The sequence below is a fragment of the Spermophilus citellus genome (genome assembly GCF_964194105.1).
Source record: "Spermophilus citellus genome assembly, chromosome: 4".
Taxonomy (NCBI): domain Eukaryota; kingdom Metazoa; phylum Chordata; class Mammalia; order Rodentia; family Sciuridae; genus Spermophilus; species Spermophilus citellus.
In genome coordinates, this window is record NC_138185.1 from 105,935,065 (window position 1) to 105,962,584 (window position 27,520).

General features: G+C 55.7%; 1 protein-coding gene across 4 annotated transcripts in view; it reads right to left on the reverse strand.

Moving 5' to 3' along the window:
* Positions 1 to 2,980: 2,980 nt before the first annotated feature.
* LINGO1 (leucine rich repeat and Ig domain containing 1) overlaps positions 2,981 to 27,520 on the reverse strand; it is a 223,407-nt gene continuing 198,867 nt past the window's right edge. For 3 of the 4 annotated variants that reach the window (XM_081290069.1, XM_081290070.1, XM_081290067.1), the window contains one exon: positions 2,981 to 5,816. In XM_081290069.1, coding sequence (XP_081146195.1) covers positions 3,960 to 5,804 — 1,845 coding nt within the window. In that variant the 5' untranslated portion in view covers positions 5,805 to 5,816 and the 3' untranslated portion in view covers positions 2,981 to 3,959. Of the gene's footprint in view, positions 5,817 to 20,032; positions 20,157 to 27,520 lie in introns of those variants that run through there. The other variant, XM_081290068.1, reaches the window with a different exon arrangement.

Sequence of the window (27,520 nt, forward strand, 5' to 3'; positions counted from 1 at the left end):
CACATAGCCCCTTCCACCCCCAGTCCTTGAGTTCAGTCACCACTCCCTTACTCGTCACACTAATAAAAGTGGTCACTAGTGTACCCCAAGCAGGTGCCTGTGTAGGTAGGCACTTTACAACACTAATTTCTGACACCTTGTAAACAGTGTTATTAACCCTGTTCTTCATACAGGACTCAGTGGTGATGATGGGATTTGAACCAAGGTCTGCCTGACTCTAGAGCAGGTACCATCTGCCACTCTGCTCTGTGACTCTAGGCAGGCTACTTCCCATCTCTAGGCCCAATAGTCTGACTTGTGAGGGGTAAACCAGGGAGAGGTCTGGGGTTTGCTGATCCTTCCAGCATTTACCCTCCTGGGTGTTTGCTGTGGCCAGGGCCACTTGCTTGATAAAGGCAGGTTCTCACTTTTGTCACCCTTCCTCTAAGGTGTGCCTGTCTTTTGGAGGAGCAGGCCTGGGGGTTGCTCTCATCTTGCTTTCCTAGAAAGAGGGCTGGACCCTCAGGATTCAGAGTCTGCATTTTCCCTAGTAGTTTCTGCCGATCTCACCCCCTTGGCCCCAGGCTGAAAGGTGAGCTGTGTGGCAGGTTCCACATCTCCACCTGGACTGAGCAGAGCGGGGGAGCTGTCAGGACTGTGGGGGGATGTGGGGGCCAAGGACACTTTGTCCCCCAAACCACTCTGGCTTCAGGTTCCTAGACATGCATGTGCCAGGGGAGAGGGTATCTGCTCTTCCTGTTTCCCCTGGAGAAAAGCCATGGAGAAAGTGGCCTCTCTAGTTTGGCTTCCCAGATGTTCCCCCTTAAACCTGGCAGGGCTCTTACAAGTACTGGGGTCCACCACCTCTTCGAGGGAGGAAGCCAGCAGGGAGCTGCTCTAGGCTGACCAGGCTTCCTGGCTCCCAGCCTGGACTCTGCCCAACAAGCTCCTTTGCTTAGGCCAACCAAGTCCCCTAACCCTAGACACTCACATTCTCCCTAACCTAAAAGCCACCTAATAATTCTCTCAAGGACTTGAGATTCCCCAGGGGGCCGCTTCCCTCCCAGTAGTCAAGAGTGAGTTGGCCTCTTAACTCCCCTACTCTTAGCAGAAGCTTGAAGCATCCCAGAGGGGCTAAGTAATGATCCCATGGGCTTCCTCTTGCCAGGGACATGCCAGGTGGGGTTTCCAGGGCTGGGCTATTGGGGAGCCTGCGCGCTGGTCTCTCAAAGGTTCGTGGCTTGTTGGTTTCCTGAAGCCTCAGGTGTTATTACTGATGTCTTGATGCACGTGCCTCAGAACCCTTCTTCCTGCCTCTTGGGCTCCCCAAAGTGTTCTCCTGCCTTGGATTGGTTCTAGGAAGCCCTGATCCAGGTTAAGAGTCTGTGGCTCCAGGAGTCTGAAACCAGACGCTGGTCCTTCCACTTTGAAACTGCAATTTCAGCTGAGCCCTCTGGTCCTCACCCTCTGCACCTGCACAAGAACTGGACTTGATAATAATCATTACTCCTACTGTTTCAGGAAAGCTTGCTGAGTCCCAGGTACTGCCCAATCAATAAACATACCCCGGCTCCCTCATTTGATCCTCCTAATGACCAAAAGTAGTACGATCGCCTTTATTTTACAGGTGAGAAGACTAATAGGAGTTAAGTAACAATCCCACGCATTGGTTTTAGAATTAGAACTTAAGCTTGGACCTGAGGTTCAGACCTCAGGGCCTTCTAAGCACTAGTCTAGGCTGTCACCAACGACTTCACCTTCTCCATGTCAATATTCCAGGGTCCTATAGAAAGATGATTCCGTTTTTTCCCAGGACATAAAATCACAGTCCAGAGGCTTGACCATTCCCCAGAACCAGGAAGTCATGAGTGGTGCTTAGGGGAAAGGGCATGGGCAGGGTGGCCCAGCAGTTGGCTACAAACTACATCAACTGGAGCCAGGAGCAGAGTGGCCTCTTAGAGATGCCTGCAGAATGAATGAATAAGTGAATGACACAGTGCCAACTCCATGTCATCCACTACAGGCGTGGTTTTGAAGGTGCTAGGCATGTGGCTCTTTAGTTCATGCTGGTTCAGGTGGGGAGTAAGCCCTGAGAAGAGTCCTGATTGGAGGAGGCCCTTCTGAAACATTCTGGAAGTTTCTGGTTGCTAAGGGGTCACTTCCCTATTGCTGTCCCTCCTTGTTCAGTTGAGTCTGTGCCACCAGTTCCCACATCTTCCTTGGCCTGAGGATTAACAGGCCACAGGGTCATACCAGGTCTGTAGGATTGAATTCAAGATGTCTCCAGGAGCAAAAGGAAACTTGGAGGAGAGAAGCCAGTCCCCCACCCCAACCCCGACCGAGTGCATTCCCTGCCCATCCGAGATTAGGGGCATGTAAGCATGTGTGCTGCAGGTCAAGCTGCTACCCAATTCCTTCAGCCAAGGTCATTGGATTCTGGGAAAGTTACAGGTGACCCATCTGGCTCTTTACTGTGTCACCTACGCCACTGCTTCTTGTGGCTGAGTTTGGAACATCTAGGTTTGGTCTGAATGGGCCTGGTCAAGGCGGGGGCTGTTGTCTGGCCCTCTTGTTGAGCTCACATGCAAGGATAGGTCTAAAGTATGGCCTGGTGGCAGGAGGGACAGCTAAAAGGTAGGCTAGGTGTGTGGACAGTCCTGAGGGTAGCACACAGTAGATGCTCCATAAATGCTTGTGGAAAGAAGAGGAGGAGAGATCTGTGTGCAATCCCTATATACATCCTGGCCAAAGCTAGCTGGGCTTTGCCTAGGGGCCTCCCAGAATGAGGGTGGAAGAATCCACGGTGCTCTGGGGGTCAAGAGCCTTGTCGCCCAAGCCGATGTGCCTGGCAGTGGTCTAGGCTGGTGTCCTAGGAGGAGCCTCTGGAGCTGCCTCTTCCCCTGGCACCCCGCCGCTCTGCCCCCATGGAGGTCCCCTCAGCCCGTCCCCCAGTGAGATAATAATGACCATAATGAGAACAGTCACCCACACGTGTGCACAGGCTTTACAGGTTACAAAGTGTTTCACATACATCATCTCATCAGTCCCTCACAACAGCCCTGTGAGGTAGGCAGGGCAAGGAATGCTCCCATTTGTACAGATGTGGACCCTGAAGCCCAGAGGAGCCCAGAGGAGACCTGCTTGAGGCTACACAGCAAGTGAGCAGCAGAGCTGGGGCCAGAGGCCAGGTGTCAGGCCGGCCTTTGGCTCCTGGCTCTCTCCACTGACTGTGCCATCCCCCAGGAGGGCCCCAGTCCCTGTCCAGAGTCCCAACCACACGGGAGCTGAGACTCTCCCAACCTCCATGCAGTAGAGCTGCCTGGCAGACAGGCCCCCAACCCCATTGGGCAGCCCTGTCCCCTCCACTCACTCCCTGCAACCAGCCAGCCCAGAGCAGCGCCCAGACCTGCCACCCTGCCTGCTCCTGATGGCGCCCCAGCACGTGGGCGGGAGGGTGGAGGCTGGAACCTCCTTTCCTGTTTTCCTGAGTGATCCCTCCCCATAGGGGAAGAGAAGAGAAAGGAGGAAGAGAAAAACAAGAAACTGAGTTGGAAGAAGGCCCTGGAGCAATCAGGACGTCAAAAGTTTGCATTCCGACTAGCTATAGGAAATAGTTTTTTTCTCTTTTTATTATTTCAAGTTTTCATAAAAATCCATAACTATTGAAACCCAAGTTACAGAGGAAGTTCGTAACTTTTTTTTTAATTGAATCATTGACTCTGCTGCCTGTCGTTCGTCGGCTCTTCACTCCAGTTTGTCAATGCAAGCCCCTGTGCAGGTGGGGTCCCCAGGCCTGGACTTCTGAGGTCCTGGTAAAAAGAGGGCAGGTAGTGAGGGCTGGCGGGGGGCAGCGGGGGTGGGAGAGAGAAAGAGTGTGTGGAGGGGCACGGAGGAGGTGGGAAGGACCGGGGAGTGAGCAGCTGCGGCCAGGCCCCTTCCCCTGCCCGGCGCGCTGGGGGTCCCTGCCCCCCGCCCTGTCCTCATATCATCTTCATGTTGAACTTGCGGGGCGCGTCGGCCGAGCTGATGCCCGCGTCTGACTTCCGGGGCACGTACTCTATCTCGATGTTGTGCTTCGTGTTGCCCTTGCCCCGGCTCCAGAGGAACAGCAGCACCAGGCAGAAGAGGACCACGCCCAGGAAGGAGATGAAGCCCATGGTGGTGGCGATGATGAGGGTCTTGATGTCGAAGGGGAAAGGCACGGTGGCGCGGGTGCTGTTGGCCTCTCCCTCACCCGGCTGGTTGGAGATGAAGGCAAACGTCTTGTTGGGCTGATGGGGCCAGTCGGGCGAGTAGCTGCGTACGTGCAGGTGGGCGGGCATGGAGTCGTTGCCACCCGCGTTGGCTGCGATGCACAGGTACGTGCCATTGTCCTGTACCTGGGCGTAGCGCACCTCCAACGTGCCGTCGGGGAAGACCGTGAGCCGCCCATTGCTCTTGGCCGAGACCAGGTGCTTGCGGGGTGAGAGCCAGAGGATGGCGGGCGGCGGGTCGCCATCCGCCCGGCACACGAACTGCACCGTATGGCCCTCATCCACAAACACCTGCTGGGCCTTGCGGTCCCGGATGCGGGCGCGGCGGCAGGTGAAGTAGTTGGGCAGGAGCACATCCGGGAAGTCCTTGAACTCCTTGCCCTGTACGAACTCGGGTGTGGCACACGTGGGCTGCTGCCGGTTGAAGTTGAGTCGCCAGCGGCGCCGGAACACCCACAGGAGCCGGCAGTCGCAGGCCAGAGGGTTGGAGTCCAGGATGAGAGTCTCCAGGTTGCCCACTGAGTGGAAGGCGGACTCCTCCAGGGTGGTCAGCTGGTTGCCAGAGACGTTGAGCACACGCAGGTAGTTGAGGCCGCGGAAGGCATAGGGCTCCACCACAGCCAGCTGCCCGCCCACCAGCTGGATCTCCTGCAGCCGTAGCAGCTCATGCAACATGGAGCCCTCTATGGTGCCGATGGGGTTGTAGGAGAGGTTGAGGAAACGGAGATAGACCAGGTGGCGCACGGCCAGGTAGGGCACGGCGGTCAGATTGCAGTGTGTGATGGACAGGGACGTCAGGTTGAGGCCGTAGAGGCAGTTGGGGGTCATGGTGTCCAGATAGGGCCAATGGGAGATCTCCAGGACCTTGAGCCGGTACAACCTCTTGAAGGAGTAGTCCCGGATGGCGTTGATGTTGAGGTGCCGCAGCCGCAGGACGATGAGACCGTGCAGGTGAGACAGCGCCTCGGTGGGGATGGAGGTCAGATTGCATTTCTCCAGCGTCAGCTGCTCCAGGCTGTTGAGGCCGCTGAAGGCGCGGTGGGAGATGTAGACAAGGTCGTTGTCGCCGACCTCCAGCGACTTGAGGTTGTACAGGTCCTGGAACATGTAGTCCAGAAGGATGACGATCTTGTTCTCGCTGATGTCCAGCTTGGTCAGGTTGCTGAGGCCTGTGAAGACGCCCAGGGGGATGAGTTTCAGGCGGTTGCTGCGGAGCCCCAGCGTCCGGAGGTTGAAGAGGTTGTTGAAGGCGCCGGGCTCCACGGCACTCACGATGTTCTCGTTGAGCTCCAGCTCCTCTAGGTGCGGGAAGCTGGCAAACTCGTCCTGGTTGAGGGTCTTGATGCGGTTCTTGCCCAGGTCCAGCAGGCGCGTCTCCGTGGGGATGCCCTCAGGCACCGCCACAAAGCGCTTGCGGTGGCAGAGCACAGCACGGTCCTGGGCCGAGCACTCACAGCGAGGTGGGCAGCCTGTGGCCGAGCCTGACAGCACCGAGCCCAGCACCAGCAGGAGGATGGGCTGCCAGCAGGCCAGGAGGGGGCTGGGCATGCTCCTTGCGCCCCCCGCCAGCATCCTCTCGCTCACCTGTAGCCGGAAGAAAGCACAGGACAGAGGTGGCAATGAGAGGCCAGTATTTGGTAAGACCCCACTCGGAGCCCTCTGTGCCCCATAGGATGTCCCTGATGCAGATAGATAGGGTGCAGAGTAACACAGGACACCTCTTGGGACCCCATAGTGAGGTCCAGATGCCCAGGTCAGAGGGCCTCCTGCTGCCCAGCCTGCTTCCCCCTTGCCTCTTGCCCTGCCCAGAGCCCTCTGGGCATCCTGAGGATAAGGTGGGTTCAGGAAAGGGACAGTGCCACCTCCTTAACCCCCCTGCTTCATCAGGAATAAAGTCAGCCCTGCTGAGCTTCCCTGGGGCTCACAAAGGGGATCAAAGTGGCTCAAGGGTAGAGATTTCTGGGGAAAGCCCTGAGAGGAGTGAGGAGGAGCCTGCCTGGCCCCCAGCAGGCTGGATGAGGGCTTCCGAGGCAGCTGGGCTCTGAGAGCAAGGTGAGCAGACACTATTCCCCTCTCCACCAGCACTGCGCCTAAGCCCAAGTCCTAGGCACTCAGCACACTTCTAAAAGTACCTGTTATTCTCACCGATCTGCTCCCTGATTGGGCTCCGGGGTCAGGGTTGGGCATCCCCATCGAGAAGCCAGTAGCCAGCCCTGCAAATCCCAGCTGACCACCCTGCGGAATCCCCCAGACTCCCCTTCCTCTGGGCCCCAATGCTGACTCAGCTAAGGCTCCTCAGCCCAGGGAACACGTTCTCCTGCATCCTGACCTTGGCACTATGGTCCTCCCAGAGGACTGCTCCCCCCCACCACCCGCCCACTGAAATCCCCTCTGGAAGGTCTGATTGAGGCCCACTGCTCTGTGAAGCTTTCTTTGACCCCCAATGGGGAGAGTGCTCTTCCAAAGACCCCTCACCCTCTTCTGCCTCTCAGGGCTCTGATCAGCTCTCCCTAGCACCAGGATTCTGTGTAGCTGCTAGAAGCAGAAAAGCAGCGGGGTTCCCACAGCCCAGGAGGGACAGCCCTGGAGGCTCTGGTCCACACTGCACAGCAAGAGCGTGAGGTTTGCTAAATGTGGGCCCTGAAGAAATGTGGCGCTTAGGCGTGGTGACAAGAGACAGTGCCAGGGATCAAGTACAGGCTGCGGGTGGAGTAAGCTAGGGGTGTGTGGGAACAGCCCCTCATTACTCTCCCATCCCATTTTCAGAAGAATCCCCCAGACACCTCCTGCCCCAGCCTGCCCCTCCCTTCCCACCTCCACAGTGGCAAGCAGGTTGAGGAGTGTTGGGGAGGCCTAGTTCCGACTCCAGAAGCCATTGCCTCCAAGTGATAGCAGGTGGACCAGACTGTCTGTGGAGACAGAGCTGCAGATCTTCTGTTGCTGTTGGGTAAAGACCCACCTTTGCTCCTCCACCCGCCCCCAGCACCCTTGAAACTCTGCAGCTGTGTCTATTTCCTATACTCCTGGCCCTGAAAAGGGCTCGCTGCATGCTGGGGAGGCCCCAGTTGGGTGTCCCACTCTGGCTCAGCTCAGTCCTTCCTCCACCCCTCCCAATCCTCCCCACCTTCATACAGCCTCTACTTCAAGGCCACAGATCATCCATACTTGTTAGTCAAAACTGTTAAGGCAACTAAGGCTCAGAGATGCTGTGGCTGTCCCAGGACACCTAGCCAGCAGAGGGAGCAGTTGTGGGGTAGGAGCTCTGGTCTGTCACATTCCAATGATATAACACACTCTGGAATGCTCCACTGGTCTTCCAGGATTGACAGGTGTTTCCTGGTTGTTGATTGACTAAGTGACTGATTAACCAGAGAGGACTCAAGATTTTGTGTCAGTGACATGTTATGGAATCTGGAAGGCTTTGTTATCCCTAAGGGCTCTGTCCAACTCCTGCCCCCAGTCCTTTCATTCTCTCGCCAGATTCTTCTGTGGTTCAGCTTCTCCCCACCCCACCCCCACCAGGCCATTTTCCACAGTCACACACGCTCCAATGACCCACCAGAAAAGCAAACATCCTGACAGGCGATCAATAAGTAATTGGGCCAGCAGCTGGGACTGGCGCGGGTGTGAGGCTGGGGACCTCAAGAGGTAAATAGGACTTTTAGCACCCAGCTCAGGGCTGAACTGGTGGGTGGTGTGGGAGCTGCTGGAAAGGAGGTTGAGGAAGGAGAGGGACAGTGAGGACACAGGCCCCCTTGAGATGCTGGAAGTCCCTCATACAGAATGCACCTGGCATTCCCCATTTTTATCACCTGACCTTGACCTGCCCGTCAACCTCCTTTCCCACCACTCTCCCAGCAATGCTATATTCCAACCTTTAAGCTGTCCCCTTTTGGAGAACTGTCCCAGCCCCCATCCCAGCAGTCTTTGCGTTCCCACTCTAAAGGCCCTCCCTTCCCCGAAACCCTCCGTGCCCCACTCCATCAGCCATCACCTCCCCCACGGCGATCTCGCTCTTCTTGATAGTGATACCGTGAGAGTCTGCATAGCATTCCTCATTCCAAAAGTGATTTGAACCCACTGGCTCCAGTTATGAAAAGTTATGCTACAAGAAGATAAAGAAATGAAAGCTAAAGAAAGGAAGCCAGGAAAGAATGCCTCAAAGTCCTGTGTATGACTAAAGTGGAGCTTCCTAGTGACCTGGGCAAAGAGGGAAACCTGCTGCGAGGCCTCAGCACTTGGTGCCTCTCCTGTATGTTTCAGACTGGGCCAAATAATTACTGGTGTATTTGTCCCACCTGCTAGGGTAAGGTGCCCAAGGTGTGGCACAGAACAGGCCAGGATGAGTGTTTTTTGAAACAGAGGCATGAGTGAGTTTTTGCAGGGGTAGAAAGAAGCCTCTCTAATGGGGCTGACCCTGGAACAATAATACCTAGGTTTATTTTTTTTCCCCCAGTATTGAGGATTGAACACAGGGGTACTTAACCACTCAACTACATCCCCAGTACCCTCCTCCCCTTTTAAATATTTAGACAGGGTCTCACTAAGTTGCTTAAGTTGGCCTTGAACTTGCAATCCTCTTGCCTCAGCCTCCCGAGTTGCTGGGACTATAGGCATGGGCCACCCTGCTCTGCTGATACCCAGGGAATTTAAATGTGTTGATGGAAAAGCTGGTTTGACTCGCTCTGTCTAGCTGCCACCAACAAGCTAGACAGTTACACGCTCAGTGTGGTGGGCCAGGCTCCACAGGACAGGACAGCCCTGGTGGGAACGTCCTCTGAATCATCTCATCCTCTGTCTTTTACAGGTGTGGAAACTGAGACCTGGAGATCTTGACTATGCTCTTGTGGCCTAGCAAGATCGCAGCACGCTGGGCCTAGTCCCAGGTCTCACACCTCCATGGCATCCCTGTTACCTAGAGATGCTGGGGCCATCATGTCTGACTGGCAACGTGTGGCTCTTGCCTTCCTGGCATGGTCAGTCCTGCTGGCCACTCCTGCATTGCTGCAGAGAGGTGTTTTATGCATTTTAATCAGTGCTTTAGTTTGGATCCTTGCCCCCTGAAGGGTTTTCCACAAGGGCAAAAATTAAAAATTGGGCCAATAAATAAAAAAGAAAATATAAACATCAAAGACAGGCAGGTGGGCGGCAGAGGCAGCTGTGCCCAGGGCATGAGGCACAGAGTCTACGGCAGCCCTGGTCCCAAATCAGGGGTTATTGGAGGGTGCAGAGAAGTGGGGCCATCAACCTGCCCTGCAGAGGGTGAGACCCGGGCTCTGAGCTGACCCCACAGTGGGGACGGACAAGCTCTAGTCACCACCCACACCTTCATGTGCCTGACACAGGCCACAAGTAGTTCTCTGCAGCCACTGGTCACTGTGTGACCTCGGGCAATGCCTGCACTCTCTAGCCTACTTCCCCCATTGCACAGTGAGTGGCTGGATTCCAGGGTCCCTGAAGGAGTTGGCAACAGGAACTGGACTTCCTCCAACTGGACAAGCAGGGGAGAGGGGCCCAGGCTGCACACTGCAGTTTCACCTGAGCTGGGAGAATCTCCGTGAAGGTGGCCCCAAGTTGGTTGGGGGTTTGCATTCCAGCTGTTGCTCGAGGGCTCAGGATAAGAGGGTGACTGGTGGAGAAGGGGTGAAGGTCACCCATGGGTGGGCTTGGGGAACCTCAAAGGGAGCCACCCTGTTCCATAACCAGCATCTGGAGGCCCCTGGCGGGCAGAACTGTGTCTCCTCACAGCAGCCAGATGGGTGACCCACATACACCCGCCAATCAGAAAAAGCGAGGGACTAGCATTTGGAGACCTCCAGCAATGGGCAGGGTTTGGGGCTTTTCACACACTGTCTCAGAAACTCTCCAGCAACACCTGCTTTACAGGTGAGAAAACTGAGACTTCAGAGAGGGAAGTCACTTGTCCCAGACCAAGGCTACAAAGCTGGGCAGTGGCAGACCTCTGATCCCTGGTGGGTCTGCCTGTCCTCAGAGCCTCCCGGTGTGAAGTGGGATTCTCCAGGATCTTGCAGGCCACTCCAGGGAGGGGCCAGCATGTCATGGCCAGGCTAGGCTAAGGCCCCAGGGCTGAGGGAAGGTGCCAGTCCTCAGCGGCACGCAGGCATCTTGCTTCCCCAAGTCCAGTGGCCAGAAAGCAGTCCCTTCTTTGTGTTCAGCTCTAGGTGCGGCTGGCTCCATCATTTAAAGGCATGGTAATGCCCATTACAAGAAAACACATCTGCTCAGAGGCAGCCAGAACCAAGCGGTTGGGGATGGTGTGAGGGCCTTCCAGAAAGCACTCCACAGTCACCCCAGCCTGGGCCCATCCTCCTGCCGCTCCAAGCTAGAGATCTGTGATACCTTCATGACCCAGCTCAGGGTCCCCTCCCCATCCAGGAGCTCTTCTCAACCCCCAGGAAGAAGGGATCAACCTCCAGGTCCTCTCCAGGTCTCAGGCCACCCTCTGCCAGGCACTGCCCATGTGTTTCCTCCCCTCCAGTGGTGCTTCTGGGGCCCCCAGATTGAGAATGCCACGCAGGGCTAGGCCTCATTCAGCTCAGCACCCCTAGGTCTGGCCTGTCCCACTCAAAGGAACAGTCAAGAGAGCCCATCACACGACTGCCCATGAGACTGTGGGGTGGCCCATGAGAATACTGGGCACAGGGCTCTACCAGTCTGCCAGCTTATAGTCCAGGCTCCGTGCAGGCCTCCAGGAGGAGGATCGGCCAGCAGTCTGGGCAGCTCAGATCCCCACGCCAGAGGCAGGGGAGGGTGGCGTCCAGACAGCACAGGGCCAGCAAAGGTGCTCTGGCCGTAGTGACTTGTGGCCTGGTCAGCATCCAGAGACTCTTAATGGCTTCTCTCCTACTCCCAATCCTGATCCTATCCCTTTTCAGGCTTCAGTTGGGCTTTCCCCAGGCTAATCCCTGCTGAGGTGTGAAGGGCTGATAATGGCCAAGGTGTGAGCGCTAATGGGGAATTTCAGTCAGGGCCAAGGCAATCTAGCAGGGCTAGGGTATGAGAGGCAGCAGGGTCACCTCCCGGCATAGCAGGACAGCACGGCCGTTGCACTAGGGGCCCTGGGAAGAGGGGTCCAGGGCCCAGGCAGAGCTCCTGCAGGAGAAAGCCAGGCTGACAGAGCCGAGCTGGGCGGCCTCAGCTCTCTGTTTCCCTCCCTGGCTGGCCTGCCTGCCTTGGCTGGCCCTCCCTGCTCCCCCTCCTCCTCCAGCTGCCCCCCACGGGGAGAGAAAAATCAACCTGGAAGAAAATTGAGGTCATGTCCTTTGTCGTGTATAATTCTTTATTTTTTCTCTTGCTCTTGGTTCTGGCAAAGAGTTACTGAGCCCCTGAGGGGTGTGTGTGTGGGGGAACACCAGTGTGTGTGGCCTGTGTGTGTGTCTGTGTACATGTGCGCATGCGCTGCTCTCCCTCCTCACCCCACTCCCTGGCTCTCCTGGCCCAGAGCCACTAACCCCATCTCTGAGGCGCAGTTGGAAACTCAATCTTCTCCCAACATGCTCACCTGGTCTCTCGGCTGCCCATGGTCTACTGGAGGGTGCTGACTGGGCCTGGAATGGCTGCCTGCCTGCTGGGGCAAGTGAGGCCTGAGCAGCTACCCGACACCCCTGGCTGCCCTGGACTCCCCACATCTCCCTGGGCAAGCACCTGGCCCCTGCACATGAGGGAGGAGTGCCCCCACCTTCCCCACACCCACCCCACCAGAGCACAGCCCATTTTGGGAGAAGTCAGCCTTCCGGCCAGCCCGCAGCCCCAGGCCATTTGTGGGATAAATTATGAATTTTAATTGTCAAAGCATCTTAGTGTTTAAAGGCTTCTATATATAGGCTCTGCCCTCCAGGAGTGGCCAGCCTGGTGGAGAGAAGCAGGGGTGGGGCAGGGCCTCGAGGAGGAGGATTCTGGGGGAGCTAAGGGCACTGGGCTTGAGGCCTCCGTCCAGCACATGTGCCTCATGGCCTGGGGAGGCTTGGACTGCTCATGGCCCTGCCAGCCCCTCCTCAGGCTCCCTGTGCTGGGCCTGCCTCAGTGGACAGCATCCTCTGGACGGGAGCTGGAAAGGTAGGCAAGTGTCTTATGTGGGGTGACCTGAGGGGGCCCAAGGAAAACCCAGGTCCTATGCCCCCACATTTCCCTTCTTATGTCTATAAGACACCAACTCAGGCTCTTGGGGACAAGAAGGCACCCCTGAAGCCCTGTGCCCCATCTCCTGCCCAGGCCGGTGACTCCTTAGGACACTCCTGCTCATATATTCATTCCCTCACACTTTCCTGGGACCCCTGGGCACTCCTCCCAGATGCTCCAGCCCTCAGGGCTCCTCACCCTGGGAACAGCTCAGGCTGGCCTGGAAACTAGCAGCCCTGCCTAGGAGAGCCAAGGCCTTGGGCTGGGAATGGGGAGGGTATCGTCTCACAGACCCAGGGTGGGCAGGGGGAGCTGCAGGAAGTGGGGGGATTAGCATGGGATCTGGGATCAGCCACAGACTTACTAACTATGAGGACGATGGTTGGGGAAACCCCTCTAGAGGCCTCTGCTGTGCCCAGCACTATCCTAAGCACCTTGCCTATAATCCTTCGTCTTACCCCATGCCAGCCCAGTGAGGTAGATGCTGTCATTATCTCCATTTTGCAGGTGGAAAAAACAGAAGCACAGAGAGGTTCTAATTGGCTCAAGGTCACAGAATAGCATGATGTGAACCTAAACAGTTTGGTTCCAGAGTCTACATTCAGCATCGCTTCCTTACAGTGCCTGGTAAAACGAACACTCACACAGAGCACTGACTAGGTGCCAGGCATGAGCTTGTTTGATCTTCACAACAACCCGAGGAGGCTGGTTTTATGAGTCCCATTTTATTGACTAGAGAACCGAGGCACAGAGGGGAGACAGAACTTGTCCAAGTTCACACAGTGATAAGTGGCAGAGCTGGGATAGGCTGGAGGCAGTTACTCTCAGGCTGAACCCACCACTCTTGAATACAACCTCTCTCTAATTCAAGGTCAAGGGTTTGATGACCTCCATGATCTTGGGCAAGTGACTTCAGCCCTTGAGACCACAAACTCCTCCTCTGGAAAGGGAGGGTACACTTTATGCTGCCCTCAGAGGAGGAGTTCAGGCAGAGGGAAGGGAAGACATTTACAGAAAGCGCACACACCAAGTGTCTCCCGAACGATCTGGCCAGTCCTGCCACATTAACCCCACTTTACTGATGAGGAAACTGAGGCTCTGAGTCATTAGTTCACCTGCTCAAGGTCCTGAGCTTGGCTGACTCCAGAGGCATGATGACCTTAGAGACCATCACACAGTTAAGAAAATAGGCCCAAGAGCATCAGGGACTTGCCCAAGTCCCATAGCATGGGTTTGGGAAGAACCTCAGGGCTGAGGCCTAGGAAGAGCCCCAGTCTCCCAACTGCAGCCATTCTCTCCTTAACATCACACAAGGATCACATGGCCTCTTGACCCAAGGTGGGGCTAGGTCAGGGCTGGGCAGTGATTTGGGTTAATTTCTCTTCAAAAGGAGAAAAAGATTCAAAAACTACCGCCTAATACATCATAAACCAAGGTCCAACAACATGAATTGGCAAACTATCAATAATAACTTTGCCACTGTGGCACTGGCTGTTCAAAATCCTCTCTGTTCAATTGAATCCTGGCCATCTCTCTGCCCATTCTTCCATTTGGGTAAACTGAACTGTTTCAAGGAGGTGATGAGCCCTCTGGTCACACACACAGAGGTGCTGTGCCCTGCTCAGGCACAACTGATGTGATCACCCACTTGCCCCATTTATGAGAAGCTCAGACTTGGTGGGAGGAGCTGGCACCTCTGCAAATTTCCAAGAGGCTCACTGAGGCCAAAGGTGCCAGGTGTCCACTACAGGCCCAGAGAGCACAGCCAAGACCCATGGGTGGAGCCACACAGGAGGCCCATTCTGCTCAGTGTGAGGAATCAGATGGAAGACTAGACGGCGTAGGAAGGAAGACCTACCTTAGAAGTGAGCAGCCCATCGCAAGCAGCATGCAAGCAGAGACATGGACCAAGAACACTGCAGGATGATACCTCAGCAGCCCCTCTTGACTCTGAGATGCCCCCTCTTGCCCCCAAGTAAAGGGATTTGAGATGACCCCTGTGGGCAGGAGCAGCCCTGCAAAGCCTAGGCAGAGCTTGCTGGCCAGGCCCTGCCTCCTCTCAGGGCCCAGAGCTGGTCTCTGCAGAGGGAGGCAGAGGAGGTGGCAGGGAGAGATTGATTCCCCGAAATGGGAAAAAAATAGAAAAACACACACACACCACACACCCTAATAACATATAATAAGAGGTTGGAGATGAGGAACAATGCCCTGGTAATGTCACCCTGGCGGCAATCAATTTGGGTGTCACATGAAATAGGCATAATTATTCCGCCAGCCCTGGCGCTCGTGTCTCACCAGCTCCAGGGGCCCAGGCCCAGGCGGAGAAGGCAGCGTGGATTCAATTGTTGGTGCACCAGGCTGGCAGAGGGAGCCACTCCAAATGAGCCTGCCAGCATGGCTCTCAGCTCCTCTGGATGGCCAGGGGGCTTTTGGTCTTGTGACTGGGGACCCTTGAATGCCCAGGAGTCACCTTGCTCAGCCACCCCTTGCTCACTCCATGGGCAGAGCAGTCAGAGGGGACTCCCCAAGGAGGCGAGAGAGAAGGAGGAACTAACACATTTGTGTTCCCTCCAGCATTCATTCCCTGGGTCACCAAACCCTTGTTAAGCACTCACCAATGCCAGGCCCCGTGCCAGGTGCCAGGCTGTAGAGAGACTGGGTTTTCAGAGGGCTGTGGAAGAAGGGGGCCTGTTCATAGAATGAAGCATACGCTCCCTCCCCCCAGCAAGCCGGGAACACCCCTTTTCATCCTGGGGTGGACACAGAGCCACCACAGGGTTCTTAGAATTTGCTGTTCTCCTTTTGCTTTCAATGTGCAGGGACTTAAGCCCTCTTTGCCCCCCCCCCCAACCATTCCCATTTCCTTGGGGAGTCCTCCCTGACTGCTCCTGTCCATCCCTGAACTTGGGGCTGTACAGACAGCATCTCTACAACTGGGAAAACTGAGGTTCAGAGGGGATGACCCCTAGTGAGCATCACTGCACACCGGCTACTGCCCATCTCAACCCCCATCTTCCACCAGAAGCCTTGAGTCCCAGAAATGCAAATCAAGGCCATAATGAAAGACCATTTTACAGTCAGTCAGTAAAAACCAAGACGGCAAGAAAGGGGGGCAGTGGGAACACTCATCTCCTGCTGGGGAGATGTAAACTGGTCCAACCAATTCAGAAGATACTTTGGCACATTTCCTAGGAAAGCCGAACATGAACATGCCCTATGACCTGGCAATTCTGCTCCTAGCGAGTTGGAGAGCAGGTCCCGGTGTTCATTATACCATGATTACTACTGTTACTATTACTAATACTAATATCGCCTTGGGAGATGGGACAAGAAGGTTTGTGGTGATATTGTTTGTAAGCACCAAAAAGGGAAACCAACCCAAATACCCATCAACAGGAGGAAAAGAAATACACTCAATTATGACAGAGCTTGATACATCAGTGAAGATGAATGAACTACAACTACTATTATTTGCAACAATACAGGTGAAGCTTAAGAAGATGATGAAGAAAAAAAAGCAAATTCCAAAGGACCGCACATAGCTGGAACAAATCTATATACTTTAAATGCATGATCTTATTTTATAAAAATGTTTTCATTTTTAATTTTATTTTGCAGTGCTAGAAATGGAACCCAGGGCTTTCTGCATGCCTGGCAGGGTTCTAGCACGGAGCTGCAACACCAGCCCCACATATATGATTTCCAAGAGGCAGGAGAATGTCAAGTGCATTATTTAGGGTGGCAGTTGCCTCAGAAAAAGGGACCAATGGATGGGGTGTGGAGAAGCCCAGGAGATGGACATCAATATCAAGATGCCAGTGTTTGGGCTGGGGCTGGGGCTCAGTGGTAGTGCACTTGCCTGGCATGTGTGAGGCATTGGATTCGATTCTCAGCACTGCATATAAATAAATAAATAAAGGTCCATCAACAACTAAAAAAATATTTAAAAAAAAAGATGCCAGTGTTTGAGTTGGAGAGCAGGTTGAGGTGTTCATTATACCATGATTACTACTATTACTAGTACTAATACTAAATACGTGGATTGAGGGCTGGCATTGTGGCTCAGTGATATAGCGCTTGCCTAGCATGTGAGAGGCACTGGGTTCAATTCTCAGCACCACAAAAATACATAAATAAATAAATCAATAAATTAGTTAAAGGTAAAAAAAAAAATGTGTGGATTGATTAGTTAACAGGTGAGGCCTGAACCAGTGAGCAAGAGCCTTGGCCCAGAGGCCAGGAAGCATTCTAGAGTGAGCTCCAGGCTTGTTGACTGGGGACCTGAGGCAAGTCACACCACCTCTCTGATTGTTTTCTTAGCTATCAAATCAAACCTCTGTATCACCTACAAGGCTAAGATGGAGAGCATCTTACTGTTACCAACTCTGAGTAGCTAGCATTCAGTAAGTGATTGTGTGTACTGGATTCCGTTCTTAAATTGTTTTGCATATATGAGCACATTTAACTGTCAATCCCTTCATAGGTGGTAGATATTGCTGCTGTTGTCCTCACTCTATGGAAAAGGAGACCAACACTCAGATTAGGTTGCTCAAAGTCACAGAGCTAGGCAGTGGCAGAGGCAGGATTTGAATCCAGGTTTCTGGTTCCAGGGCCCATACTCCTCACAGCATCATTATGAAATGACATTGAATAAACTGAAAACACAGGAGTAGATTGCTGTCACACAGCTCTGCTGGCCTGCAGCACTCCAAGATATTCATTCATTCAATTGATGCATAAACAAAGGCCAATGTCAAGAATGCCTCAGATCCATTTGGAAATGACCCTTCCTTCTCACACTCTCTCCACAGAGAACCTTCCCTGACCCTGAAAGCCCTGCTTCCTGTGTCTCTGCAAAGCCCGCTACTCAGGCAGTCTCCCCTCCTCCTTAAGAACTAGATCACCTCAGCCCCCAGGGAGAGCCCCCTTCTCTGAGAGCCTGCACATGCCACTGAATCCCCTGCCTTGGGTCTCCAGTTCCGGCCTGGAGCATCCTTAGCAATGCCACACTCAGCTCTGGCCATCCATGCAGGCTGAGGACGCTGTAGCCCCTCCAGGTAGTTTTTGCCACGAAGAGTTACTAACAGCTGCTCCCTCCCAAGGTCTGCCCCATCCCAGGGGCCAGGCAGGGGAGCCAGAGGGATGAATACTAGACTTGTCCAGGTTGTTCAAGGCAATCCATGGGAACCATGGGCAGGCCTAGCCCAGACCCGAGCAGGCAGCTCTGACAGAAGGTGCAGAATAAACGCAGGAATGAATGAGACGGTACAATACTAGGTGTGAAGCAGTGAGGTTCCAAGCTGTGGGTGCCTGGGTGAGGAGGACCAGTGACTTGGAGCAGATGGGAAGGCTTCTTGGAGGAGGGGTCAGAAGGAGAGGGAGGACCTTTTGGGTGGGGATGCTAGACCAAACCAGGTGAGGATGCGGACATAAGTAGAGGAACTCTACTTATGTCTGGGAACAGAACAGAGAGCAATCAGAGGGTAAGCCACACACACAACAGCTAGATCAAAAGACCTCTGCCAGCAAACCAAGGCCCCAACCCTGAAACCACTACCACCTACTGCCTCCCCTCCCTGGTCCCTCCTAGCCCCACTCCCTTACTGTGCTTGACAAGCTACCTCATGCCTCTGTGGGACCCTGCCCAAGTCACACAAACTGCCTCATTTCTCAACAGGAATGTCCCCCTCCCCCCCCCCAATCCCAGCCACATGGCTCCAGCCTTTTGCTTCCGCAGGTACCCAAGGAGCAGCACCAGCAGAGCTACCCTGGTAGCTTCAAGCTGAACAGAAACCCATTCTGGAAAGAGGAGGGTAGTGCCCCTCCAGAATTCCGTTTTTTAAAAAACAATATCCAGAATAGGAAAAGTGGGTGGAGAAGACCCCTAGGATCAAAGAGGCTCATGGCAGGGTAAAAAGTGGTATCTCAACCTTCCTTCTAGTCACACCCCCCCCCTACTCACACCCCCCCTCCCCTACTCAACCCCCCCCCCCACTCTCCCCAGGTCATTGAACCTTGGCCTGCTGCACACACCCATCCATCCATAAAAGCTCGTCCCTCAGGTTTGGGACCCACCCTAACTCCAGGCCTGGGGAGCACTGAAGCCTTAACAGAACACCACCCAGGACCAGGACCAGAACCCAGCCAGGGCCATCACACACTTCTGATGGCAGGGGGCAGAGATAAGACCCCCGGGGGGGGGGGGCTGTCTCACCTCTGCTAAACGGCCTCCAGGAGGCAGCTAGGTGCTGCCTGGCCCCATTTCTGAGCTCAAGGAGTTCTCGGCCTCTTCCCTCTTGTCACCCCCTTGTCTCTAGCCATGGGTAGAAAACAGGGACAGTTATGCTGTCCCAGCAGACCAAAGGCTATCACCTTCCCAGTGGTGGGAGGACTCTGAGCCCCTCCCAGGCCACACAAGGACAAACAGCCCAAGAGCAGTGGACTCTCTCTTTCCTTACCAGCGCTCCTCACTGGATCTGGGGAAGCCCCAGGCTCCCTACCTGCTGGATGCCCCAGGTTCCCCAGGCAAGGGAGGCCCCAGTGGTGAAGCCTTTGGCACAATGGCTAGCAGGGCTGAGCAGAGAACCAGGGGCCAGACTGGGCTGGGTGCCCTTTGGCTACCCAAGCCAAGCAGAGGAGGACCGAGGGAAGGTTGGCAGGAAGGGGCTATCCCAGGTGGTACTGCCTCCATCTCAGGGCCTCGGGCACTCCCACCCAACAGGGCAGAGCTGTTTCCATCCTCCCACATGACCCTTCTCCCCCACCCAGACCCCAGGACCTCTGAGAACAAAGGGGAGGTGCAGGCACAAGAAAGCTGGACTGGTACCCCACCAAAAGCCCAGAGGGGACTGTCCACTGGCCTGGCCCCACCCCTCCTCCTTAAAGTGGGATCCACCTAGAGAGAGAAGTCTCCTGGGGCTGCCTTGGAGGGCAGAAAGCACCATAGCCCACCCAAAGAGGTTGTGTGGTGGGGGAGCAGGAGGCTCCTTCCTCACCTCCCTCTTCACAGCTGGTTCCCACCTCCCACCCTCTGCCTCAGAAGGAAAAGTGGGACAGGAGGAGGTGAGAAGCCCGGCTGAAGGCAGACAAAGGGGAGGCCCCTAAAGGGTTCCTGGGTTCTCCTCTGCCCAACTCCCTCTCCTCTTTACTCCACCCCCTCCTCATTTCTCTTTCCCAGGGCTGAAGCTGGAAAGGGGCCGAAGCTCCTGTGGGGAGGGAGCCGCCATCCAGGCTGGAGCCTGAGGAGAACCCCAGTCCCTGACCTGTGTCCACTGGCTTGGGAGTGCCTAGGGAAAGAGAGGACTGCCTGGGGGGATCTGGGGTTCACGGAGACAGGGGCTTCTCCTTTGCATGACCAATGCTCAGAATGGGAGGAGTGGGGGAGGGACACCAAAGCAGGAATGGGATGCTGGTCGGGGACCCCTCACAGCTCCCGGATCCCAGTTTACCAATCTGGAAATGTTAGGGTGGCAGAAATAAGAAAGGAGGAATTATTTCTGAGGCTTAGGAGGGGATCAGGCCTGTGACCCTCCCAAATGAGGTCTGGGTGGACACTAGAGTGTCCTGCATCCCCAGGAGGTAGAAGCCTGGGCCGCTGGCGGCCCCCAGGGGCACTCGCCGCGGGCTGACCGCTCTTGGCTCACCACGGCAGCGGGGCTCACCTGCATCTCGGGCGCGCCGTCCGTCCGCTCGGCTCGGTCACCAATCGCATGTCTCTCCCGCCAGCCCGGCCCCAGCCCCTGCCCAGCCCCCTCCTCCGTCTCCTCCTCCTCTTCCACACCTCCGCCCGGCCGTCCACGCGCCCTCGCGGGGCTGGCGGTCAGTATGTCCACCCTACGCGGGTAGGAGCCAAGCCGGACCCGGACCGGGGACCCAGAAGTGGGAAGGCGGAGGCCGCGGCCCCGGCGGGCGGAGGGGCGGACGCGCTCAGGACGTGCGACGCGGGCTCCACGAGCCTGGTTCTGCCCCCCCGGCCGGCCTGGAGCCGCCGCCGCCGCCTCTGCCGCTGGGGCCGGGGTCGAGGCCGGGCGCGCTCCGCCGCAGGGCCGGGGCCAGGGCTAGGGCTGGGGCCGGCGGGCAGCGGACACGCATGCTGCTCGGAGCCCCGCGTCGGGAGAGGGGCCGGAGCGGCGCGGGTGGGGACTCCGCGCGCTCCGGGACTGGCCGCTGCTGCCGCCCGTGCTGTCGTCCGCCGCCCGCTCCGGCTCCCGCGCCGGCTCCCGCCCGGGCTCCCGCTCGGGCTCCGCGCTCTGCCGCGGCGCGGGGAGGGAGCGCAAGGAGCGAGCAGCGAGCCGGGGAGGGAGGAGGGACGGAGGGAGGGAGCGAGCGAGCGAGCGGCGGGAGCCGGGCGGGGGAGGAGAAGGCGCGGCCGCAAAACCAAGGGGGGGCGGGCGGTGAGGTCTCCTTTTGGCGGAGAGCGAGGAGCGCCCCAACCACGGCCCTGCACCGATGGGGCAATGAAACTGGCAAGGGGGGGGCGCCGTGGAGGGGCGCGCCAGCCTCGCGTCGGAACCGGCGCCCCCGCGCTCTGGTCTTGCACAAAGCAGCGGCCCTCTGGGTTCCTGGCTCCCCGCGAGTCCCGGGTCAGCCCGGCCCAGGAGAATCGGGCCTGCGGTTCTCCCTGGATGTGTGCACCCGTTCGCGTGTGATTGGGTCTGGCCACATGCGTGTGCATATGAGCACCAGTGATCACACGTGTTAACTGGTACGACCGCACACTGCCGTGTGGATGAACACACACACGTGAACAGGCAGCGCTCCCCACCTGGCCAGGGTTGTTTGGAGGGCGGCACGAGAGGGGTCAGACTCAAAGCTTCTGTCCTGCTCTTCTCGAAATGTCCGCGAAACCCTAGAGGCCACATCCTAGCTGTCTTGGGACGAAGCCGGCGGAACCAAAAGCGCCAAAGGACACTGAGGAAGCCGCGCCGGCTCCGCGGTTCTAAACCGATGCCTGGTCTTGCTTCCGCATTTGCGGCGGGGGTCCGCCCTGCCTGGATTCCTGTCCAGCAGAGGGCAGCAGGCTTCTCTGACCGGTTGTGGCCAGGGGGCACTGCACTCAGTGACCAGCAGAGGGCAGTGCAGAGCCTCAGTCTGGACCTGGCCGTTCCCACCTGGCTCCCCAAAGGTCTTGCAGGGAGGGAGAATCCTGGCCTAGGCTTGAGCTAGCTCCCAAGGAATGAGACCTCTCCTTAGAGATCCAAATCCTCCTTGATGCACAGATAAAGAGACTAGGCAGGCAGGATGTCTTGGCAAAGCCTGAAGAGTAGGCTTTGGGACTCACCTCTTTCCACTATACACCCCCTCCATCTACTTGAAGCCAGATGCCCTTTAATACCAACCAGTTTTATTAGAATCATCATGAGTGCTATCACCGCCAGGCACAGTGGCCCCTTCTCTTTTAGCACATTACTGCTGTCCCCATTAGCACATTAGTGCTCCTGATACCTTGAATCCACAGGGGTAGGGACTCCTGTAGGCAGAGAAGAAGCAGAGGCTGGGAGGGAGACTAGCCCAAGGCCTGTCAGTTTCTGGGGCCGACCCCCAGACCCTGCTCCCAGTGCCTCACCCTTCTCCCAAGAAGCTTGTCTGACATCTGCAGAGATGCAGAGATGCCTGATTGGCAAGGAGAGGTCACTCCCCACCACACCCCCCTAGCACTGTCTTGCTTTCCACAATTAGCCTCACACATACCCCAAAGAGTTGCACAGACCTGTTCCAGCTAAACCGCTTCTGCGTACCTCTCAGTCTCACTGCCACACCACTGCTCTGGACAGTCCGGCCTGATGAACTCTCTTTTCTTCTATGTCTATGTCCATCCTCATCCCAAGCCTAGCTAGAGCCCCTTCCCAGCAGGTGTCCACGCTGGGTCATGACATTCATCTTCCAGAAACCTTGGGAAGAGGCGCTATTGTTCCTTGTGACAGAGAGAAGGAATCCAAGGCTCAGGGATGTTAGGTGACTTGCCCATGGTCACACAGCTTCTAAGGGCTGGGAAGGGAATTTGAATCGCCTACCAGGGCTGAGTAAACCAGTAGGAGGCAGGCTTGGCAGAGAGACTTACAGGTGGGAGAGGAGATAAGAGAGGCGGGCACAGGAGTCCCCCTCCCTTCCAGAGTCCAGCGAAGGTGGCTCCCTGGCCCATCAACACCGCTCCCCCCGACCCCCTTCCAGGGCTCCAGCTTCTCCACCCTGGCTGTTTGTGAGTTACCGGTGTGCTCCCGCCCTCCCGCGCCTCCTCCTCCCACCAGCCCGACAGGAATAGACGCTCCCTAGCTCCTGCGTAAAGGCTCTGCCAGACCCGCTGCGGGGCGGGGGCGGGGGCGGGGGCTATTCCTGGTGCGGCGACTGACGCAGGCAAGGCGCGGCCACAGCAGATCTCCGCCCCCGACTCACCTGCTCCCTGCCTCAGTGATCTCGGCGGAGAAATGGGGGAGAGCTCGTCGCCCCCGCCCCCAGACCCAGATGCTGGCTGAGGAAGTCGGTGTCCCAGGGTGGGGTCTTTTGGCGCCCACAATGATCTCTTTGCGTCTTGGAGGCTGCAGGGATGACGCAGAGCTGTGTCTGCAAGGAACTGCCCCACAGTCCTAGTCCTCCATCTCAACAGCCTCTAACCTGTCTCCAAAAGAAACGAGCCTCTCAGATATCCACCGACAGGAATAATGGGGACTGGGAGGCTTTGGGGTGAGAACTTTTGAGGAGATGCCCTTTGAAAGGCTTAGCTGGAACCTGGGCCCTGACCTCCGTGTTATTTATGGGAGTCCCCCAATCAAATGCCGCCTCCTGAGCTTCCTAAAAGGCGTTTCTCCATCCTGCCTGGAGAGCACTCTCAGGTGGCCCAGGGCCCTGGACAGCATAAAAAGTCAAGAAGGCTCAGTTGAAGACTTCTTTGACACATCTAGGAGATCCTATCCAGAGCTACAGAGGAGGAGTGTCAGCCCCTCTGCCAAGTTTTCTCCTTGGTCCACTGTCTGGGCATGCCTCCTTCCTGGTTTCTGTCCATTCTTCAAGATCAAACCAAGACTGTCTCTATTCCTGCCTCCCCTCCCCAGATGAAGTGGCTTTAGAGACAAGGTCCTCTTCTCCTCCCTCTCTGTCCTCAGATTTGGAGTTCCCAAGAGCAGGTCTGAGACTGCGTGTCTCATGGGTTGGCACATCACGGTTTCAGGTGACAACTCACAAGTCCCAATAAAGCAGGGGCGGATGGCTGCAAGGAGCCTGAATGCCTGCAGCAAATCAGAGGCTGGAACGGGACTGCCAGGGGACTCTGGAGGAAGGGACCAGTCCTTTAACACTTACTCAGCCTCTTCTGAGTCTGGCTGTGAGCTGTGCTTGACATTCTTCATCTTGCTGCAGGATTGGTTTTGCTGTCCCCACCATACAGATAAACTGAAGCTCAGGGAGAGCTGGTGACTTGCTCAAGTTTATGTATGCCGAAGAGGTAGAGCAGGACCTTGAAGCTCTGTGTGCCTGATGTGGGATCCAGGCCCTGTTCTCCTCTCACTCTGGGAGGCTGAGGTTGCAGGAGGCAGGGCCCTGGTAGAGATGGGGTCCCTTGGGGCACAGGACAGAGGGTGGCACACACAGGCCTGCCTGCATGCCTGCTCTGGGCTGGCCCTGCCTGCATGCAGCCCAGCGGCTCACAGGATTTTTACGATGATGATTATTTCTGAAGGCACTTGAAATTAATGACGGCTCTAAAATGGCTGGGACAGCGGAGTCATTGCTGAGACCTCTAATTAGCAAGAAAAACGGAGACCAGGAGCTGGGAGGCCAGTGGGGGCTGGGCGGGCAGCACTGGGGCATGGACTGGGGTCAGGGGGTTGGGATGGAGTAGGCACCAGACCCCCTTAGAGCTGAGTGCTCAGGCAAACCCTGTGTTCCACTTTATGTCACAAATTAACTTATTACCTTGCTGTGTGACCTTGAGGAGGATGTTGCCCCTGGGCCACAGCTCTCCCTGTATGCACTGGGGAAGGGGTTGCCCTGGGGTATCTATAAGCTCAGGGTTAGGCTGAATCCCAGAAGCCCAGGGGCCCACATAGCCTCTGGGAGTCACAGTAGAGGCCCCAGCCTCCCCCATGGCTCTCGTAGCCCTTATGCTCAGGTTGCTGAGGTCATTGGTCTAATGAAGTCCCAGAGATTCAAACTGGAGTGAAGGGGATTGAGAATTGGCAGGAAGCCCTGGGCTGGTGCAGCAAGGGATGGGGGTGCCTGATGGGGCCACTAGTAAAGTCCCCACTTAGAGGTAGACCTGGAGCTGTGACAGGGCTTAGGGCCTTCCTGCCTCCTCCTGGTGAAACACTGGGTCCCACCTAGGTGTGGTTCAGAGGGTCTTTCGGGCAGGTGCCTCTTCCTGTATATCCTTCAAGGGGCAGCCAGGACAGAGAGGGGGCACTGGGGCTCAGTAGGTAGGGACTTAACTCCACAGTGGCTGGCCCAACTGAATATATGGTGGTGGACTTGGAGGGACATCCATGGCAGGTCCAGGTGGAGGCCCAGAGTCCAAGGGCCTGGTTGTGGCAGATACACTCAATTAGGGCACCCTCTCCCCTGGCACCTACTGTGGACATTTCTTGTCAACAAGTTTCTCATACCCTTGAATTCTCTCCTCCTCCTTCAGTCCAGGACTCTGTGGGGCTCCCTTCTTCCAGAAACCTGCTCTGAAAGCCTCATCTTTTCCACTGAACTGGGCTTCTGGGCTTTGTGTCCTTGAGCACCCTGAGCCTCGGTTTCCTCCTCTGTCAAATCAGGCTCTAAACAGACCCCCAGCATGGGGCCAAGTGAGGACCCCATGACTTAATACCTAGTAGGTACTGGACTCTGAGCCTGGCCCACAGCACAGCTGGCACTTGGTGAACGTGTTTTTCTTTTTCTTTTCTTTTTTTTTTTTGGTACTGGGGATTGAACCCAGGGGCACTCGACCACTGAGCCACATCCCCAGCCCTATTTTGTATTTATTTAGAGACAGAGTCTCACTGAGTTGCTGAGGCTGGCTTTGAACTTGAGACCCACTTGCCTCAGCCTCTCAAGCGGCTGGGATTATAGACACCGCCACCACACCTGGCAGTTTGGGTACTTTTTAGGTTATCCTGGTTACTGTGATGGTTGCTTTCTGCCCCCTGAGACTTCCTCTGTTAGCCAGGGGTCTGTCCTGAGACTGCTGTTAGTATCCTACTTGGAGAAGTCTGGACTGAGGTCTTTATCCTCTGAGAACTGAGAATACCTGGGGGGCATAGTTTGGTCTTGCGTCTCCTTTAGTTTCTACTGAGCCTAGGGCCCTGCCTGCAGAGGTTCCACTGTGTTTAAATGAAAGCTGACTCAATCCCCCAGGACCAATGGCTTCCCTAGGGAAAGGGACCAGGGCATGAGGGACAGGGACACTCTGGAATCCTAAACTCCCACTTGCGCTCACCTCAGGGCCTTGGTCACCCTTGCCTCCACTGGAAAGGTTCCAGTGTGAGTGACCTTCCACCATCTAGAAGCAATGCAGTCAGCAGCCCTCTCTCTATGGGACTGCTGAGGATAGGAGTGCGGGGTCGGGGTGGCGGTTCTTGGAGGACTCACAGCAGAAGTCTTGGTGGAGAAAGAAGGTAGCGGGCTGGCCCTTACTTGACCTTACCATAGCCCTGCCTGCAGGGCTGGACTATCTGGTGGCTGAGATGCAAGAAATTTGTCTGGGGTCAACCAGTGAGTGGGCCACGTCCACCCTGCCCACTTTGAAGTCCCTTCAGGAAAATACTTGATGTTCCTAACCTTGAGTGACCACGGGGTGCAGTTAGCTGTCCTTAAGAAGTCAGGGAAGGGGCTTGGGTTGTAGCTCCGTGGTGGAGCACTTGCCTCGCAAGGGCGAGGCGCTGGCTTCGATCCTCAGCATCACATAAAAATAAGTAAATAAAATAAAGGTGTCCATCTACAACTAAAAAAAGAAAAGAAAAGAAGAAGTGGTCAGGGAAGTGTGAACTCCATTAAAAAAAAAAAAGATTAAATTGAATTGGAAGCAAAACAAAAATGCAGAGACAAAAAGCAATTTGTATAAAGAGACCACTCCCTGGCTCTTTGGGACCCTGGGCTCTGTGCCTGGCAAAGCAGCTCCCCCTGAGAACCCGGGCTCCGCTGTCCCCACGGAGCTGTCCCCACGGAGCATGTCAGGGGGAACTCGAGCTAATATGTGCAAACAGGCAGCACTATTAGCAAATCCATTCATTAAGCAGTCGTCTTGAGTTCTGTTGTGCTGGAGATTTGTTTATTAACTTAAGTCACAACCTGTTATTACTAGAGTCAAAGGCAGTGTGGCGGCTTGGGATGTGGCCAGCTTCGGAGCCAAGCAGCCTTGAGTTCCAGTTCTGATCTTGTCTCTAACTGCTGTGTGACCCTGGACAAGTTATTTCACCTCTCTGAGCTTCAGCTGCCTTGTGATAGGCAGCCCTAGGATGTTTCCCAGGGACCCCTACCTTCCCCCTGCTGTGTAATCCCCTCCCCATGAATGTGAGCCGGACCAACTGACTGACTATTCTAAAGAATAGAATATGGTGGAAGGGATGGGGTGTCACTTCGGAGATTAGATTACCAAAAAGCTATGGCTTTCTCCATAGGTGCCCTCTGTCCATGGCTTCTCTGTCTATTCTGCCACATATGAGCAGCTCTGTTGAGAATTCCACAAGGAAAGGAACTCATGTCAACACCTACGAGCCCTCAGGATTCCAGTGAATGAGCTTAGAAGCAGGTTCTGGGCTAGGGATGTGGCTCAAGCGGTAGCATGCTTGCCTGGCATGCTTGCAGCCCGGGTTCGATCCTCAGCACCACATACAAACAAAGATGTTATGTCCACAGAAAACTAAAAAATAAATATTAAAATTCTCTCTCTCTCTCTCAAAAAAAAAAAAAAAAAAAAAAAGAAGCAGGTCCTCCTTGAGTGGAGCCTAAGGCACGCTCTGCAGCCACCCTGCCTACAGCCTTGTAGGACCCTGAGCCAGGGGTGCTCAGTGCCACCTCTCCTGGATTCCTGCCCTATGAAACTGCAAGATAATACTTATTTGTTCTAAGCTATCACGTTTGGGGGTGATTTGTTATGCGGCACCAGCTAACTAATACACGCTCCATCTGTTAAGTGGCCTAACAGTTCCTTTCTCCCAATGGCTGGGAGCATGGAG